Source organism: Equus caballus, chromosome 7, assembly GCF_041296265.1.
Source record: "Equus caballus isolate H_3958 breed thoroughbred chromosome 7, TB-T2T, whole genome shotgun sequence".
NCBI classification, from domain to species: domain Eukaryota; kingdom Metazoa; phylum Chordata; class Mammalia; order Perissodactyla; family Equidae; genus Equus; species Equus caballus.
Window position 1 is genome coordinate 68,076,404 of NC_091690.1, and position 17,102 is coordinate 68,093,505.

Here is a 17,102-nt window from a genome sequence, read left to right on the forward strand (position 1 = left end):
ATCGGGATGCTGCTTCTCAGGCTCTGCCCAGGAAACACCCAAGAAGATTTATACTCAAGCTTCACCCACTGCCTTCCCCTTCAGGAAGCAAGCAATCCCATTTGCCAGCAGGGCTGAGACTTGGCTGTTCGAGGAGCAGGGCCAGATCTGAACTGCTGGGCTTGAGACGTTGAATGGCTTTACACTCCAAAATACACTCTCTTCCCTCTCCAGGTGACCCTTTTCGGTTAAAAGAAACAAAAACAGCCAACGCCTTTGTTCTTTTTTCAATCCACTGCCCTCAGTCAGGGTGATCAGCCTTCCTAGGCAGACTTTAAAGATAGGGCCTTTCATTAGCTCGTTGTGTTGATTTCTAGCTCCATTTCTAGCGTCCACTCCCCCACCACAATGCCACTGTTCTTGGCATGGCTGCAGAAGAACCATGGGTACAGGGGTTTAATCCTTCTCTTCCTCTTGAAAACTGAGCAACCTCAGTCTTTCTGAAGCTCATTTTCTTTATTAGTAAAATGGGAACAATAGTACCTATCTTGTAGAGGTGTCACAAGGACCAAATGCAATGATGTATCCAAAAACTCCTTTTATATAAATGACCACCAGCTGAGGAAACCGCATGCTGGCCAGACAGGGTGGGAGGGAAGACAGAATAAGGGCTCTGGAGTCAGACTTGGATTCACTATTTCCTAACTGTAGACTTGTGGTGCGTCACTTGGCCTCTCTGTGCCTCAACTTACTCATCTATAAAAGGGGGCTTCTATATTGTAAGCTCCACAAGGACAGTGTTATGGGTTGAATTATGTCCTCCAAAAAGATATGTTCAAGTCCTAATCCCCATACCTCAGAATGGGACCTTATTTGGAAACTGGATCATGGCTGATGTAGTTAGTCAAGATGAGGTCCAACCAGAGTCAAGTGGGCCCCTAATCCAGTATGACTGATGTCCTTATAAGAAGACAGCTGCATGAAGACAGAGGCACACACAGAGAGAGAATGCCATGTGACAACGAAGGCAGAGATCGGAGTGATGCAGCCACAAGCCAGGGAACACCAAAGGTGGCCAGCAAACCACCAGGAACAAGGAGGACACAAAGGATGGTCCTCTACAGGTTTCAGAGGGAGCATGGCCTTGCCAACACCTTGATTTTGGATTTCCAGCCTCCAGAACTGTGTGACAATCAATTTCTGTTGTTTTAAGAGACCCAGTTCTTGGTACTTGGTTTTGGCAGCCTGAGGATGCTAAACCACTGCGGACAGGAACTTGACACTACTCTGCTTCTCGGTGTATCCCAGCACCTAAGCAGAGAGCCTGCCCCGTGGTGAGTGAGTTTTCTGTCTGTCGAGTGAGTGGATGATGCTGCCGTGGAGGTTGTGTTGGAAGCACAGCACTTGTCACACAGAGGGCGTTTGGTAAACTTTTATTCCTTTTCCTTCTCATCTCAAAGGCTCCTTTCTGTACAGAGCGTAGTTTAGGATGAAAAGCAAGCCTGTTTTTCCTCTAATTTTTGCTTAAAATCTCTAAAGGGCCCCCCGGCTTTGAGAATCTCCTGTGGGAAATTCACAGTCTGTGGGAGACCAGGTCGCTTGGGGGCGGATTCAGGCAGACATCTTTCCACTTGTCCACTTTCTCTCTGACTGAAAAATCTCCCTGATTTTTGAAGACTTTCTGGAGTGAGAGTAAAGGAATTTCTGGAAAGCTTGGCCCCTACTTTGCTTGTGCTTTCCCAAAAAAGGCTTCAAAAAGCTTTGTAGAAATCTAATGGGAGCAAGAGGCTTTGGCACAGTGACAAACTCAGGGAAAGCTGTTTAGGATCAGGACATTTCGGGGGGAAACTATTTAAGGAAAATGCTTCTCACTGTATGCTTACATTCATACCACGGGGCTTTCTGTTGTTCTTTAAAAATTTTTGTTGAGACATAACAGATATCCAGAAAACTGCACAAACGATAAATCTACAACTCCGACTTTATTTTGCATGGTTTTTTTTTCCTGGTTAATCTTTCCCAGTTCATTGATTACAGTAATCTTTGACTCCCCCTTTAAGACTCTGTGAAAGATAGAGTGAGTTTCTGGAAGGAACTCTAGCTATGGGCTCAGGTGGCCTGGGTTTGAACCCCAGCTCCACCTTCACTGGCTCTGGCACTTTGAACAAGTTGTTCCACTTCTGTAAATGTTATTGTCCCCCTCCCACAACTGATGAGAGGTGAGGAAAGTAAACCTTTGAATTTACGAATGCACGTTCTTGTGTTTATTACTGTTATTCATTCAGATTATTTTAGTGGGACAAGTGCAGGCTTAGGATCCAACAGAATGAGGTCCAGAGCCCAGCCTCCCTGCCACTCTCTGGGTGACCTTGAGCACCTGCATCTGTCAGCTGGAGACATCCTAACACCTTGGCAGGGCATGTGAGGACTGATTGAGAGGATGTATGTAAAGCTTCCACAATGCTGGACACACAATAGGCACCCAGTTAATATCAGGGCCCTCCTACCCTGCAGCAGCTTGGCCCGTTTTCCTCCACAGCTCCCTGTCTCTTGCCTCTTTCCCCTTGTACGTAATACCTCCTCCAGCCCTCCGGTATCTGAGTAGAAGTGGGGCTTGGCAATCAGGTTGTGCTCTTCCTTTGTCTTGGGGCCTGGAATTTTGCAGCTGTATAAACTGAGTCAGGGGAGGAAAATATATATTATATATAAATATACATATATGTGTATGTGTGTCTAAAAATACATATATATTTTTTAAACTCCAGAAGTAATAAATGACTTTGAAAACCGCTGTTGGGAAGCACTTTCTTAATCAAATCTCAGTGCAAAAGTGCAAACCTCAAGCCTTCCCGTTGAACAGAGTGCTCTGTGACCGCAGATTGCTCAAGGACTGCCATAAATTGCAGTGGCTCCTTGGTCACGTTTGCCAGCAGATTTTGACAGACAGAGATAATCCAGCTTGACTCATGCCTTTTCTCTCCCCCACATCCCATGGAAAGTGGCCTCTCGGTCCAGCCTGATCTGAGCCTCCAGAGGCCTGGATGGACCATCTGAAATCTCTTTGGAGGCAGCCCCTGGGAAAGGTTAAAAGAATCTCTGAGAATCCCAGGGTTGCAGCTGCCAGTTGGAGCTCCAGGGGGCTCCCATTTCCCCTGCCCTCACCCCCCAACACCTCCCTCACCACTCGTCCCCCTCCTCCGGCATCCCTGCCTCTCTCACATGAAATAATGCGTTTCTGTTTCCTTCAGCCCTGAGACTGGGCTCCCACCCCCGCCCAGGGGAAGGGCTGGTCTTAGTTCTGTGTCTCCAGCACCCAGCCAGGGCCTCACATGGAGAGGCTGCCTGGTGTTCAGCTGGGGTTGGTGATAAAAGGGAGGTGGGGAGAGCTACCACTGTTGAGCACCTGCTGTATGCCAGGCCCATGATAGGCCCCAGACATCCATGCTCTTATTTATTTACTCTTCCCAGGACCCCTGGAAGGTGGGCCCAGATGCTGAAGACTCCAGTGCTCTAAATGATGCAGCAGCCTGCCCCAAATCACAATAACCAGTTTTAAATCCAGATCTTACTTGCTGCACCTCCCCTAGGTTGGAGTCCCACTTAGCCCCTTACCAGTTGTATGTCCCTGCACAGGTCTTGTCACCTCCCCTAGCCTCAGTTTTTCTATCTGTAAAATGAGGATGATGCTCATTACCTCACTTGGATGTGGCAAGGATCAAATAAGATCATGGCTGTGAAAATCCTCTATACACTGTAGACCAAATACTGTCCACATGTAGGTATTGTTTTTATTAGTAGCTCAATAAGTTAAAATAGATTCCGACATGTCCTGGGTGCCAACCATCTATGAAATCACTGTGTGGGCTGTGGACATATGGAGATAAGTAAGACCAGTCTCTGCCCTCAGGGAACTCACTAATAAGAACACATACGCGTAGTGGCCTTGAGTTTGCAGTATTGACACATATGTCACCTGGCCCCTGGCAACCACGCAAGGCTCATTTCCTAGCACTCTCTCCTCCTCACGCTCCTTTAGCTGTTCCAGCTTCCTTGCTGTGCCTCAAATGAACTTGCTTCTGCTACAGGGACTTTGCAATTGCTGAGCCTTCTGCCTGGAAAGCTCTTCCCTTAGATGTTTGTATGGCTCACTCTTTCACTTACTTCAGGTCTCTGCTTCAATGTCGCCTCCTCGGAGAGGCCTTCCCCGACCACCTTACTTAAAAGAGTACGCTCATCTAACACTCATAACCTCTGTTGCACTTAACTTTTCTTCGTTGCGTCTATCACCACTTGATCTTGTTCTGTAGACTTATTTGCTTACTTGTTGACTGATTTTTTCCTCCTCTAGAATGTAACCTTCTGAAGGCATGGCTTCGTCTTCCTTGCCTGTCAGGGATGCTTAGAACAATACCTGGCTCAGGACAGGCACAACATAAATACTTGATGAAAGAATCAATGCCTACCACTTAATAATAAAAAGACAAATAACCCACTTTTAAAATGAGGATCTGAATAGACATCTCTCAAAGAAGATTTACAAATGGCCAGTAGGCACATGAGAAGATGGTCAGGATCCTTAGCCATTAGGAAATGCAAATCAAAACCACAATGAGATACCGCTTCATTCCCACTAGAATGGCTGTAATCAAAAAGTCAGATAATAAGAAGTGTTGACAAAGATGTGGAGAAATCGGAACTCTCAAACACTGCGTGTGGGAGTGTAAAATGGCGTGGCCACTGGAAAGCAAACCAGCAGCTCCTCAAAGGGTTAAACAGTAATCATGAGATCTAGCGATTCCGTTCCTAGGTATATACCCAAGAGAAAGAAAACACAAAATCCACCCAAAAACTGGGACATGAATGTTTATAGCAGCATTATTCAGAAGAGCCAAAATGTGGACATAACCCAAGTTTCCATCAACTGATAAATGGATAAACTAAATGTGGATAAACGAAACAATGCAGTATCATTCAGCAATAAAATGAAATGAAGTCCTGATCCATGTTACAACGTGGATGAACTTTGAAAACATTATATTAAGTGAAAGAAGCTAGGAACAAAAGAGCACATATTGACATATTATATGATTCCATTTATAGAATGGGTCCAGAATAGTAAATCCATAGGAACAGACAATAGATTACTGATTGCCCAGGACTGCAGGGGGTTGGAACAAATGGGTAGTGACTGCTAATGAGTGTGGGGTTTTCTTGGGGGATGATGAAAATATTCTAAAATTGGTTATGGTGATGGTGCACTACTCTGTGAATACACTAAAAATCATTGAATTATGCATTTTAAAAGGGTAACTTGTATGTGAATTATATCTCAATAAAGCTGTTATTACAAAAGAAATCAATGAGTGTCCATATTTAATATACTGGTATCAAACCAGCAGACTAGCTGGCAGGCCATCCCATGTGAAGACCAGAGAGACCTAAGGTGCTCTCTTCTTGGTGTTAAGGTGGCAGGTACACCAGGAACTGGGCTTCCCCCAGGCAGGCAGGTAAAAGCAGAGCTCCTTTCCTGGTGAATGCTGGAAAAAACAGAACTGGCCCTGAGAAACCTGTGGGAAGGAGGGCTGGCGATCCAATGAGCTGAGCCTGAGAAATTTACTGCGTCCTGTTTTCCAGAGACCATTTTCCCAGCATAAGTCACAGAGACAGATGGCCCCGGACCTGCTTCTGAAAATAACCACTGTCGAGGAGAGGAGACTTGCCTTAGTGGGAGCTGCCCAGCCGGGGGAGTAAGACCCACAAGATTTAATAGGCTGGAAAAGAAGGCGAGTTTGGACCCGGGACCCTGTGGTTCTGCCAAACTCATCCCATTAGGGACCTGAAGCAGAAGCTCTTGTCTTTGCTGCCTTCTTGTGTGTGTCTTTTCTTCTCTTTAAAATAACTTCTATTGTTTTTTTTTAATCTTCTTATCACATTTGTTCCTTGAAAAAATTAGAAAATATAAGGAAAAAATAAAATCCATTCATAATTCTACTGCCCCAAGGAAATGGGTGTTAACATTTTTGTATAGATTGCACACACACACACTCACATACTTAAACGTCAGAATTGCTTTTTATACAGCTTTTCCTTATGCTTTTTTTATATCCTCTTTCCCTTTTCCCTAAACATTCTTTAGAAACATGACTTATAACATCCACATATTAACATTGTACTGATGTGCCTTGATTGACATAATTAGGCATTTTTTAACATTAAGGATGCCTTTCCTTTTTAACATTTTTTTTTTTTAAAGATTTTATTTTTTTCCTTTTTCTCCCCAAAGCCCCCCGGTACATAGTTGTACATTCTTTGTTGTGGGTCCTTCTAGTTGTGGCATGTGGCACGCTGCCTCAGCATGGTTTGATGAGCAGTGCCATGTCCGCGCCCAGGATTCGAACCAACGAAACACTGGGCCACCTGCAGCGGAGCACGCGAACTTAACCACTCGGCCATGGGGCCAGCCCCACCTTTTTAACATTTTAAAACACTTTTTACTTTTTTACTATTACAAGTGATGTTGTAATGAGTATCCTTTAAGTAAATCTTTTGAAAAGTCATGATTATGTTCTTGGTTAAACTCCTAGAAGTGGAATTGCTTGGTTAAAAGGTTTTCACATTTTAAAAATCAGTTTATACCAAATTATACTACCAATGTCAGTACATAAAATCTTGTTTGTATTTAAAACCAACGTTTATTTTACCACCAACTAGGTGCTAGATCTTTTCACATTTATTATTTCATTTTCTTGTGAAGTTTTAAAAAATTATTTTTAAAAGTATAAAAAGAACCATTTGTGCTCATTTTAGAAAAATTTGAAGATACGAAAGCATATTTAAAAAATTAAAAATTGCCCCATCAGGGATAATCCTTGCTAAAGATTTTTTTCAGCCAATCTCTTTCCCTGTTCATTTATACAAATCCATTTATTCTATAAACGTTCTATGAGCATTTAGTATGCTGAAGGAAACTGACTTTCCATCGTAACTGAAATCATTTTTATCCTGCGTTTTTCCATTGTCTGCTTTAGTCCCCTGAACAGCCGCCTGAGGTGTGGACTGCTGTTACTCGTGTCGTGTAGAACACTGGACAAGAGAAACTTAGAGTGCTCTGGTACTCCTCCGTGATGAGGAAAGTGAGGGCCACAGGTGTCAGGGGACTTGTCTGTGACCCCATGGCACACTGTTGACCCGCACTCAGACCTCTTGACCCCTAGTCTATTGCAGCAGACCATATGCTCTGAGGTGGAACTGAATCTGATATGGAACTGAATCTAAAGTGCAGTGGCCATAGAATTAATTGTCCAAATCAGGACATTTTTAGAGTAATAATAATGCTCTATTATTACTTATTAATAATAACTAGTTAATTATTATTAATGCAAGGTAATGGATGTAAATTGGGGCTGTCACTGACAAACCAGGATGTATGGTCCCTCTAGCTCCCTAGCTTCAGATGTCTAGCACTTTAAAGTGCTTTGCAGCGGTGGATTTCCATCCATTTCATATGACTGTCGGAGGCAGTTTTGCAAACCTTTTCTAAGCTGAGACTCTGAGCCAGGCCAGGACACAGATATGAGCAGTCTGTGGTTCTTGCTGGGCGAGCTAGGCTGTTTACATAGTAGACACGAACATCGCTCATTGGAGTCAAAAGCAGGACATGCTACCACTCCAATGGAGTTCCTGGTCTTCCAGAAGACCGAAGCCTTCATATCAGAAGGAGATCCCAGTTTTCCTCACCGCCCCATCCTCTGCTCAGAACTAAGTACGATTTTACTGATTCAATGAAGCAACCAGCTGTCTTGTTAAGAAGAAATAGGTACAAGGTTGGCAGATGAGAAGAGAAGGAATGCATTTGGTTTTAAGTGGAGGGGCTACAGGTATTTCTAGAAAGGAGACTGAGGAGGTGAAATACAGCCAGCCTTCACTGGAAGGATGAAGCCATCAGCTCAGGGTTCCATTGAGTTGAGGTACTTTTGTAGGTCTCAGGATTTGGTTTTGGTTTTTTCTAGGTATCATTTATTGAGCAATTGCTGTGTACTGGGCACAATGCTAAGCGATTTACATACAGACTTCTGAATGCAGGGCTGCCAGTTAAAAGGTTATTAGGCGCTTCTTCCAAGCATCCTGGGAACTGCCTGGATAGCAGGTGCCCTCCCTGCCACACACAGCTAGTGCTCTGGGTTTGCAGACGAGACTCACACTTCCCCATTGTGTAAGCCGGCCGAGATTTAGCCTAGATGGGGTTTAATATAGAGCAATAAGATTCCGTTGGTTCGCTTAGATGGACTTCTCAGAACCACTGAGGAAAGTGTCAAAAGAGCATTTTGTTAATGGTCTTCTCTCTTCGGCAGAGTAAAAACTTGTCCATCAGCTAGCCCTTCACACTTTAGTCTCATGGCATATTCCAAAGACACTGTCAGAATCCAGAATGCTAGAAGCTTCTTCCTTGAGAACTAGCTTGCCCTAGTAATCGGTTAGATTTCAAATGCAAAGGAAAGCTACCATCAGTTCACACAAAGGTGTTACTAACTGAAATTGTTCTGTCTGCAGATCTCAGGATCCCCTTGTCGTATGTTCTTTCCATATATCATGGCTGCCTCCCTAACATTTTTCCTCTTTCTAGGACATTGACAAGCAATACATATTGATAAAGATGTCATTGTCATTGTCTGTCATTGTTTATTCCCCACAACTATGCTGTTTTTACTTTGAAAGACCTAGAGCTGGGGAATGGCAGAGGGAACCACTATTGTTTGAGCCCTCACCATGAGACTCCTGGGCTCCTTACAGGTATGATGCCAATCCCCTCAACAACTCTTTGAAGTGAGTATTAGAACCCCATTTTTCAAAGGAGAAACCTGAGACCAAGAGAAGTGAAGTGACTTACCCAAGGTCATGTAGCCAGTGTGAACCTGGGTTTTGATCCCTGGTTTACACAACAGGAAGCCTCTAGTCTTTCCACCTTAGATGTGTTTCGGTTGATGGACAGGAATCTCCCTTCCCTACTCCACACCAAGGCTGATAAATCTAATTCACAACACTCATTGGAAACAGCATTGCATTGATGGATTCTCACCCAGGTCCTGTGACTACAGATAAATTACTTCACTTCTGTAAGCCCCCGTTTCTTGACCTTGAAAATGGGATGAATTTTCCTACCCATGGGGTTATTGTGAGGAATGATCTTGCAAAACACCTGGCCCAGTTCCTGGCCTCCAGGAGGAGCTCTGCAAATGTTTGTTCCTTTCCCACCCGACCCCCACCACAAGCATATGGGTGTCTTCACTCTCTCACTTTGTTGCTGTCTTTCTCCATCCCTGTCTACTATAAGCTAGAGCTAGGCTCCCAGAGACCTCCTCTCAAGAAATTTGGGTGGCTCCCCTCCACCTTTTCCTGGCCTCCTTGGTTGCTGGAGTGAGGTATAGGGAAGTTCATTCCAATCATCCCATCTCATTTTACCGTGGACCAGTGGGAAATTCCCCAGTACCAGCTTCTCTTCAGCTGATGATCAGGATACATGGGAAGGCACCCTAAACCCCAGTTCCATAGTCCCATGGCATCAGGCATCCTGATTTGCCTCCATGAGCATACAGCTAGGCAAGCCCAGGTCCTGTGGACTTTCAGCATCCTGGCTGAGCTGAGCCAATTAGAAAGGAGATCTGGGTGGCTAAGCAGATGCCTTAAGTTTAGAGAGCAGATCCTTCTAAAACAAAACTCGGGTCTTGTCACCTTCCTGCCTTAAAAACTTCCACGACTCCCCAGTTAAGGTCTGATTTCTGTTTCCTAGTGTTCAAGGCCTAAAACTACTGTTCAGAGATTCATATCTCACCGCTCTCTTTACATCGATGTTTTGTGCCATAATCAAGGTATTCTCTCCTTCCCTGTTGCCTTCCTTCCGTCCTTTCTTCATTTAGCAAGTATTTACCAGTGCTTTCTGTGTACCAGACCCTGTGCTAGACCCTGGGGAATACGGTAATAGAGAAGGCAGGCAGGCTAGTGGTCAGACACGGACAAGTAAATGTTGCAGTGTGGAAGTGTGGCAACAGGGAAAGTACAGGAGCTGTGGGAGCTTCCAGAAGGTGCCAAACCCAGGCTTGAGGCATCAGGGAAGCCTTCCTGGGGGAGGTGATCATGAGGGTGAGCCCTACAGCTGAGTGAGAGCTAGTGGGACACACAGGGTGGTAGTGATGAGGAAAAGAAAAGAGGGAGGGAAATGCTCAGGGAGAAGGAACAGCACGTGCAAAAAAGCTCAGAGGCAAAACTTTATAGTTGTGCTCCAGAGGGTGCCACTCAGATAGATTCAATGCAAACGGTACCATGAAATTGTGCAACTCGGCAAAAGAGAGAGCCGTGGGTTTGTGGAAATGTGAGCAGGTGAGCGTATCTCAGCAAGTCTCGGCTGATGTGGTGAGAAGTTAATGGTAATACACAAGACTTAAGAGGTAAAGGCGTGTAGGCAGGTTGCTTGAGACCAGGTGAAGGCTGAGGGCCTTGGGCTGGAGTATTCCTCCCTCTGCCACAGATGCTCACGTGCCCATCTCTTCATCTCTTCCCACTGGAATCCTCTGCGGCTCCAGCAAGACTTTCTCGGTTCCTCCAGTTGAAATGACTGCCCTTCCCCACCCTCCCATTGCACTGAGCCATCTTCTATTCTGACAGGTGCCACCTCTGCCTTGCTTAGAGCCCCACGTGACTCTCTCCCCAACCCCACCAGCTCCTTTGGGGTTTCGTTTCTCACAGTTTGTACCCCGCTCACCTTCTAGCCTAACCAGTGGCCGTTGAACAAATGTTTGTGGAATGAAACAGTGTTCGCCATACTTTTGTGATCATGTGCTGCTCTTATAAAAAAGATGAAGTTCGTGCCCCTCACTTTATACATACATATTTATACAGAGCGACATCTCACGGTTTTAGGTGTTTACTGGCTGCCTCGCTATTCTCAACATGTTACTCGTTTTAACTCCTTTAATCTTCAGATCAACTCTGTGAAGTAGGTGTTCTTTTTTATTTTTTATCTCCATTATATAGATGAGAAAATTGAGGCACAAGGCATGAAGTAACTTGCCAAGGTCACTGAGCTAGCAAATAGCGGAACTAGAGTTTAAATGTAGGTGGTCCAGCTCCAGAGCTCATATTCTTGATCCAGCCCTACCCTGTTTCTGTAGATGCCGGACTGGTACCACAATGCATTTCATTACATGTAGTTCAAGCACTAATGTATTAGATACCTTATAAAACACATACAAAATAGAAATTCAAAAAGGGTAAGATAAAAAAATAAATATTTTTTTGCACCGCAGGAGATGGTTCTGCACACCCTCCTGTGGGACCACTGAAATTAAAAGCTGCTGATGAATAAGAGGGAGGGAATTAACATGTTTCCAATAATATCTGTACTTCACAGAAACCTCATGAGTTATTGTGCACCTACTAAGGGCCTGGCGCCTTCTTAGGTGCTTTGAATTTTAGGTTATGAATATTCAGTGCAATCCTGGAGGCCTGAGGACAGGCCCACGATCAGATGGAAGGGAGGAGAAACGGGCGTGAAGCCTGGGAAGATATCGTGCTATTCTCGGCCTAGGGTCTCTGAAGTTTGTGATGGAACAATTTACTTAGTTCTGGAACTATTTATTTCATAAAGCTTGACAGATTTACTCAGGAAGAGGCTGTAACAAGCACCCTGGAACAACATATCGTGTTTCCTAACTTTCGTCTGAAATTCTAACAGCTCAGCGTGGTGTGGTGCTGGTTATCTGAAGCCCATCAGAAGCTCTGATTAGAGATTATAAGATGTCTTTGGTTAATAAAAGACGAGGAAATCAACGTATATTTGCTTAATAAATGCAGCCTGGCAGACAAAATCTTTCCAAAACTGGGACCAACCGCAGGGGAAGGGGAATCATGAATGGGGTTCTTCGTGGGGTGGTTTCATTCAATTTAGTAAACATTTGGTGAGCACTGACCCTGAGCTCCTACTTTGCTCTTGCATACTGTGTGCTCGCAGAGTCTCTTTAGTCTTCACAACAATTATCTGGTGGGGGGGGGGGGGGGTTGGGAGGATGCCCAACTTACAAAGGAGGAATTAGATGTAATTTTCCCAAGATCAGTCAATCATGATGCAAACCCCAATTCTATTGAACTCCAAAGCCCACCCCAGAACGCGCTTACCCCAAGAATGCACCACATACTTCTATGTGAGGGACAGATACAGATGACTGCAAATATAGCAGCACAAACATGATATCTGAACTAAAGACAAGGTGACTTCAGAGAAAGGAAGTGATCACCCTGTAGTGCTGGCTGGTAAATGGTGTCAGGGAAGGTTCTCGAAAGGTGAATCGGAAACACTGGTTTGGATGATTTTAAGGTGACTCATAGCCCAGATTTTTAGGTAAACCAAAACACAGTTGGAGAAGCCACCCCAGATGGTACTTTGGTCATTGATTCCTACAGCCTCAACTGCACTTACTGAATTTCTAACATGAACCAGCCAAATGGCATACACAGCAGCTCTGTAAAATGCTGTCACATGTGGTTAGGCTCGGGGGTTGTCATAACGTCATGGAACCTGCAAAATCCTGCAGGATTTGGTGACTATGAACTGAGTGAGCTTCTCTTGGTAGACAGACCACAAAAAGCTGGGGATTCTTCCAATAACCAGCAGCTCTCTGTGCCACCTCCTCTGCAGAGCCCTCCCGAATCTTACGATGGCATGCCTGCGCTGTACTGTTTCCTAAGGCTCAGTCCCTTTGCAAAGCTGGATGGATCTGATTGTGTTTTAAACCTTCTATCAGTCCAGGGGGGAGAAAAGGGGCAGCCCTCGCTGTGGAGTGGATGCATTGCCTTGTACTGTATACTTTATATGTCTGTGCTTATGTTCCCTCTCTTGTAGACGATGTACTGCACATGTCTAAAGGCCTGCCACAGATAGGACTGCAGATTGATCTCAGAGGTCTTGTCCCGGGCCATCATCTTCTCCTTCTGAAGAGCTGGGAGTGTGCTCACAGACCTATAGAAAGCTGGGATTTTAGAATCGGAGGGCTGTGACACGTTAGGAACTTGGAGTCAAACATACTGACTTCATGCATCTTGGAATTTACAGAATGCTCGTGTCCTAAAATTATAGGATTTTTTGATATTAGACTTTAAGGATCTTAGTATGTTAGACCCCTGGAATTCGTCTCATCAGCAAATATTTATTTAGTGTCTGCTATGTGCCAGGCACTATGGTAGTTTCTGGGGAGACAGAAGTGAAAAAGACTGCTAAAGTTCTTGCTCTCAAGGTGTTTGCAGGGAATGCCAGGATTTAAGAATTTTAAAATGTTAGATTCTTAGAAAAGTAAAACATTAGTGTGTTGGAATCCTAGAATGCCAGCGGTGGAGGGGGCCCCCGGATCATTCTCTCCAGCCCTCTCTACCTTTTATGAGGCCGCCGAGAGCCTGTTCCAGGCATGTCGGATTAAAATCTCACTAATAAGAACATCATTTCACTTCGGTGACATCACAGAATGGCCAGCTTGCAGGGGCTCAGCGATCACCCGAGGCGGCTGCTCATTTTACCAGTGAGGCCACTGAGGCTCAGAGCTGGGCAGGCCTGTGATAGATAACACAGCAGGGTCAGGACTAGACCCCAGGCTTTCAGGCCTCTCCCAGAGAACAGGCAAAGCAGGTAGGGCTTCTCATTTGTTTCGGAGATGCCCTCTTTACAAGCCGTGCAGACTCCTGCACAGAGGCCGAGGCCCCAGCTCTTCAGAAGGCGTTTGCGCCAACTTTCTTTACGGAGGCAGCAGCCCGGTCCCGGGGGCCACGTGTGCAGTAGATCGCCCAGTGTTGAAAGCCCCCATCCCGCCGTTGATGCGTGTTTTATTTTGCTCCCTCCCCCTCCCCGTGTGCCTCAAAACCAATTTTCATTATTTTTTTTTCTGTCTGTGTTTGTCTTTGTGGTTCGCAGGTGCTCCCTTGCATTGTTCATCCGCTTCATCAACCCCTATTGAGCAGTCCCCCTCCCCGCCCCCTTCCCCTCCGCCCAATGAGAGCCAGAGGCGGTTGCTAGGCAACGGTGTGGCCCAGCCAACCCAGGACTCAGACTCTGAGGAAGAGTTTGTCCCTAATTCATTCTTAGTTAAAAGTGGCTCCGCCAGCCTGGGGGTCGCTGCAAACGGTAAGTCCTTCTCTCTTCCTAACTTCTGTGGGGTTTTTTTTCCTCTCGTTGGCGATAATGATTAATATGCCTGCTTGGGCCGCTTGCAGGGGCGGAGGGGCCCGGTGCATGGGGGACTCGGGGTTGTCGGGGGCCTGGCGCGGCTCCGCGGCTCGGGCAGCCTAGCTCCTGCCCGGCTGCACCGCTGGGGTGTGCGGGGGGCGGGGACGGGGGGAGTGGTTTGGGAGCCGCTGTCCCCAGCCCGGTGACAGACGTCCGTCTTGCAGACAGTGCTGCACGGACAGAGATGCACAGGCTCAAGGAGACAGAAACATCAGATAGAGACTGAGACAGGCAAAGATACAGAGACAAAGATGGACACAGAAAAGGAAAAGAAAGGTTAAAACAGAAAGTGCACCGATTGGCTACCTACTATGTGCCAGGGACTGTCCCAGCCACTGCCACTTGTCGTTTTATTGAACCCTCCCTCCTCACAGCCCTGCCTCAGTGACTGGTATTATTATGTCCCCATTAACCATGAGAAAACTGAGAGAAAAGATACTACCTGGAGCCCAGCTCTGGCTTTGAAAGTTCTTGACTTTCACACTGCCCTGAGACAGAGGGCCTTGAAGCTGGCTGCTGGCTGCAGAGACAGACACTGAACCTAAGCCTGGATCTGCCCATAATAAACACTTTTCTTCTCAGCTCTGCACTGACTTCTGTAAGGAGAGGAGGTGTTGGGGGTATGGTGGAAGAGCCCCAGGCTGACCAGGAGCCAGCAGATCCAGGTTTTAGCCCCTGATCAGGGGCTGTGTAACATGGGCAAAGGTGCTTGCCCTCTCTGTGTCCAGCAGAGGCCAGTCCATTTCTTTGCAAGGATGCCCTAGAGGGGATTCAGGCCTCCAAAAGGGGGAATGAGATACTTGAGGTAACCTGGAATCTTCCTAATGGCCCCAGGATTTCCTGATTCTCGAAGAAAAGGAGGAAAAAGAAGACTTTCCCCACAAATAACACTGCAGGTTGTGTGTTGATTTTGCACACATTTATTTTATAAGTGCCTGTACGGCACTAAATTCCAGAAGGAGGCAGGGATTCAAAGACATAAGGCAGGGTCCATGGGCATCTTTGTGTTAAATATAAGCTTTATGGCTGTGGGAGTTTGTGGGACAAGTCACACTGCCTCTGCAAGCTTGTCTCCTCAAGCAAAAGTAATGGGGGCCATCGAGTACCCTCCATGAGGATGAGGGCTCGTCCCAGTGCCTGGGATAGAGGAGTTTAGTAAATGTTAGTCACACCCCGTCACTGCCCCCTCCCTCCAGAGGATTGAGAGACCCTTATGTGAAAGCGCCCAGCACACTACCTGGCGCCTAGTAATGCCCCAAAACAGTCAGACTCCTTTTCTGTTGGAGTAGATCATTATAGCCCCAGGTGATACGGGAGGTGCGAACCTAGTGTGTGGGTGACTGAGGAGGGGGACCTCCGCTCACCTGAGGGAATCGGGCAGTGCTTCCTGGAGGAGGCGCTGGATCTGAAGGATTAAGTAGGGGGTGCCAGGCAGAGATAACCAAGGGTACTAATAACCAAGGGCATTCTGGGCAGAGGGAAAACACGGACAAAGGACCTGAGGTAGGGTGATGGGGATGCTGCCCCCAGCTCTTTTATGCCTCAGAACCTGGCCAGTAAATAGGCATAAACCTGGGAAGGGTGTGGAAGGCCACATGGTAGATGTCGCCTGAGGAGAGTTGTCACCCCCCCAGTGACAAAGAAGGAAGGTTTATTTCCTGCCCTCCCCCCGCCCTTCCCTAGCCAGGACCTCTCCCAGCCACTGCTCTCTTTGAAAATCAGAGAGGCAGTTTGGGGCCTAATGGTTCACTTCTGACAGGATCTTAGGGCCTGCATTCTCTGTGACCAAAAACCAAACCATCCCCCAGGGCCTTTCCTTCTGTGCTCCAGAGGGAAGTGTCTTTTTGGTGGTTTAGTGTCCCTGCTCCTCTATACCTTTTAGCTGCTCATGTTTCAAACCGTACACAGAGCCAGGAACGCTGGACTGAGCAGGAGGAGACCTGGGTTCCGGGTCCAGCTCTGTGGCTCACTGGCTATTTGTCCTTGGCAAATCACTGTCCCTCCCCAGGCCTCAGTTTCCCCATCTTTCCAATGATGGAGCAATCTCTAAGGTACTCGGATTTTATCAGTGTCATGTGGTGCTCACAAAGGTGTGCCAGTCGTTAGCCGCCTTAAGCCTGCTTGCGAAAAAAAATATGTGTATATATATACATATATATATATACATACACATATATATGGTGATATTCTTTGTTTATTTCTGAGTAAATAAGCCTTGCAGGTAAAAGAGAAGGCAGGAGATTAAAGTCCTTGATCTCTTGCTTTGCTAATTAACTGAACAAGAGCAATCCCTTTGTTGCAAGTTCTGCAGCAAGTGGATGGCATCACTGCGTTAGTGATGTACCGGGAAGGGGGGGCACTGTGGCCTGCAGCTGTCTGCTAGGTTATGCTCCTCTGTGCTCCTGCTCCCCAGGGGACCTGGAGACTACTCAGATTCCTTCCCTGGGGCCTTGCTCTGAGTGTGTCACTCTAAAGGTTCGTAATAAATGTGTCCCATGCCTGAAGGGAGTGTCTGGGTCCTTAGTGGTCTGCCGCTCTGGGGTTGGTGGGTCGTGAGAGAGCCAGTGAGTCTCACTCCACAGCTGGACCCTGCCTGCTACTTTCCTGTCCCCTGAGACCCCAAACTGAGGGGTCTTCTGGGAGCCGAAGGACCTGCTGGTACTAGGATGGACCCAGCACTAGCGAGTGAAGGATTCGTGAGCCCTGCTACGCAGTGGGCCCAATCATTGTTTGTAAGGTTTAGTTTGATTTTTTTCTTTCATAAGGAAAAAAAAATGTGAAATTCTTTGAATGGGACTGTCTCTATTGTTTTCGTCAATTATCAGAGTAACCATGCTTGTTAACATTCAGACAATACAGT

General features: G+C 46.3%; 1 protein-coding gene across 35 annotated transcripts in view; it reads left to right on the top strand.

The window, feature by feature from the left end:
• Positions 1–17,102, top strand: part of TENM4 (teneurin transmembrane protein 4) — a 2,707,421-nt gene that overhangs the window by 2,382,198 nt on the left and 308,121 nt on the right. For 25 of the 35 annotated variants that reach the window (XM_070274304.1, XM_070274303.1, XM_070274305.1 and 22 more), the window contains one exon: positions 13,931–14,140. The exons of the other annotated variants lie outside the window; for them this stretch is intronic. In XM_070274304.1, the coding sequence (XP_070130405.1) occupies positions 13,931–14,140 (210 nt within the window). The remainder of the gene's footprint in view (positions 1–13,930; positions 14,141–17,102) is intronic. 35 annotated transcript variants of the gene reach the window in all.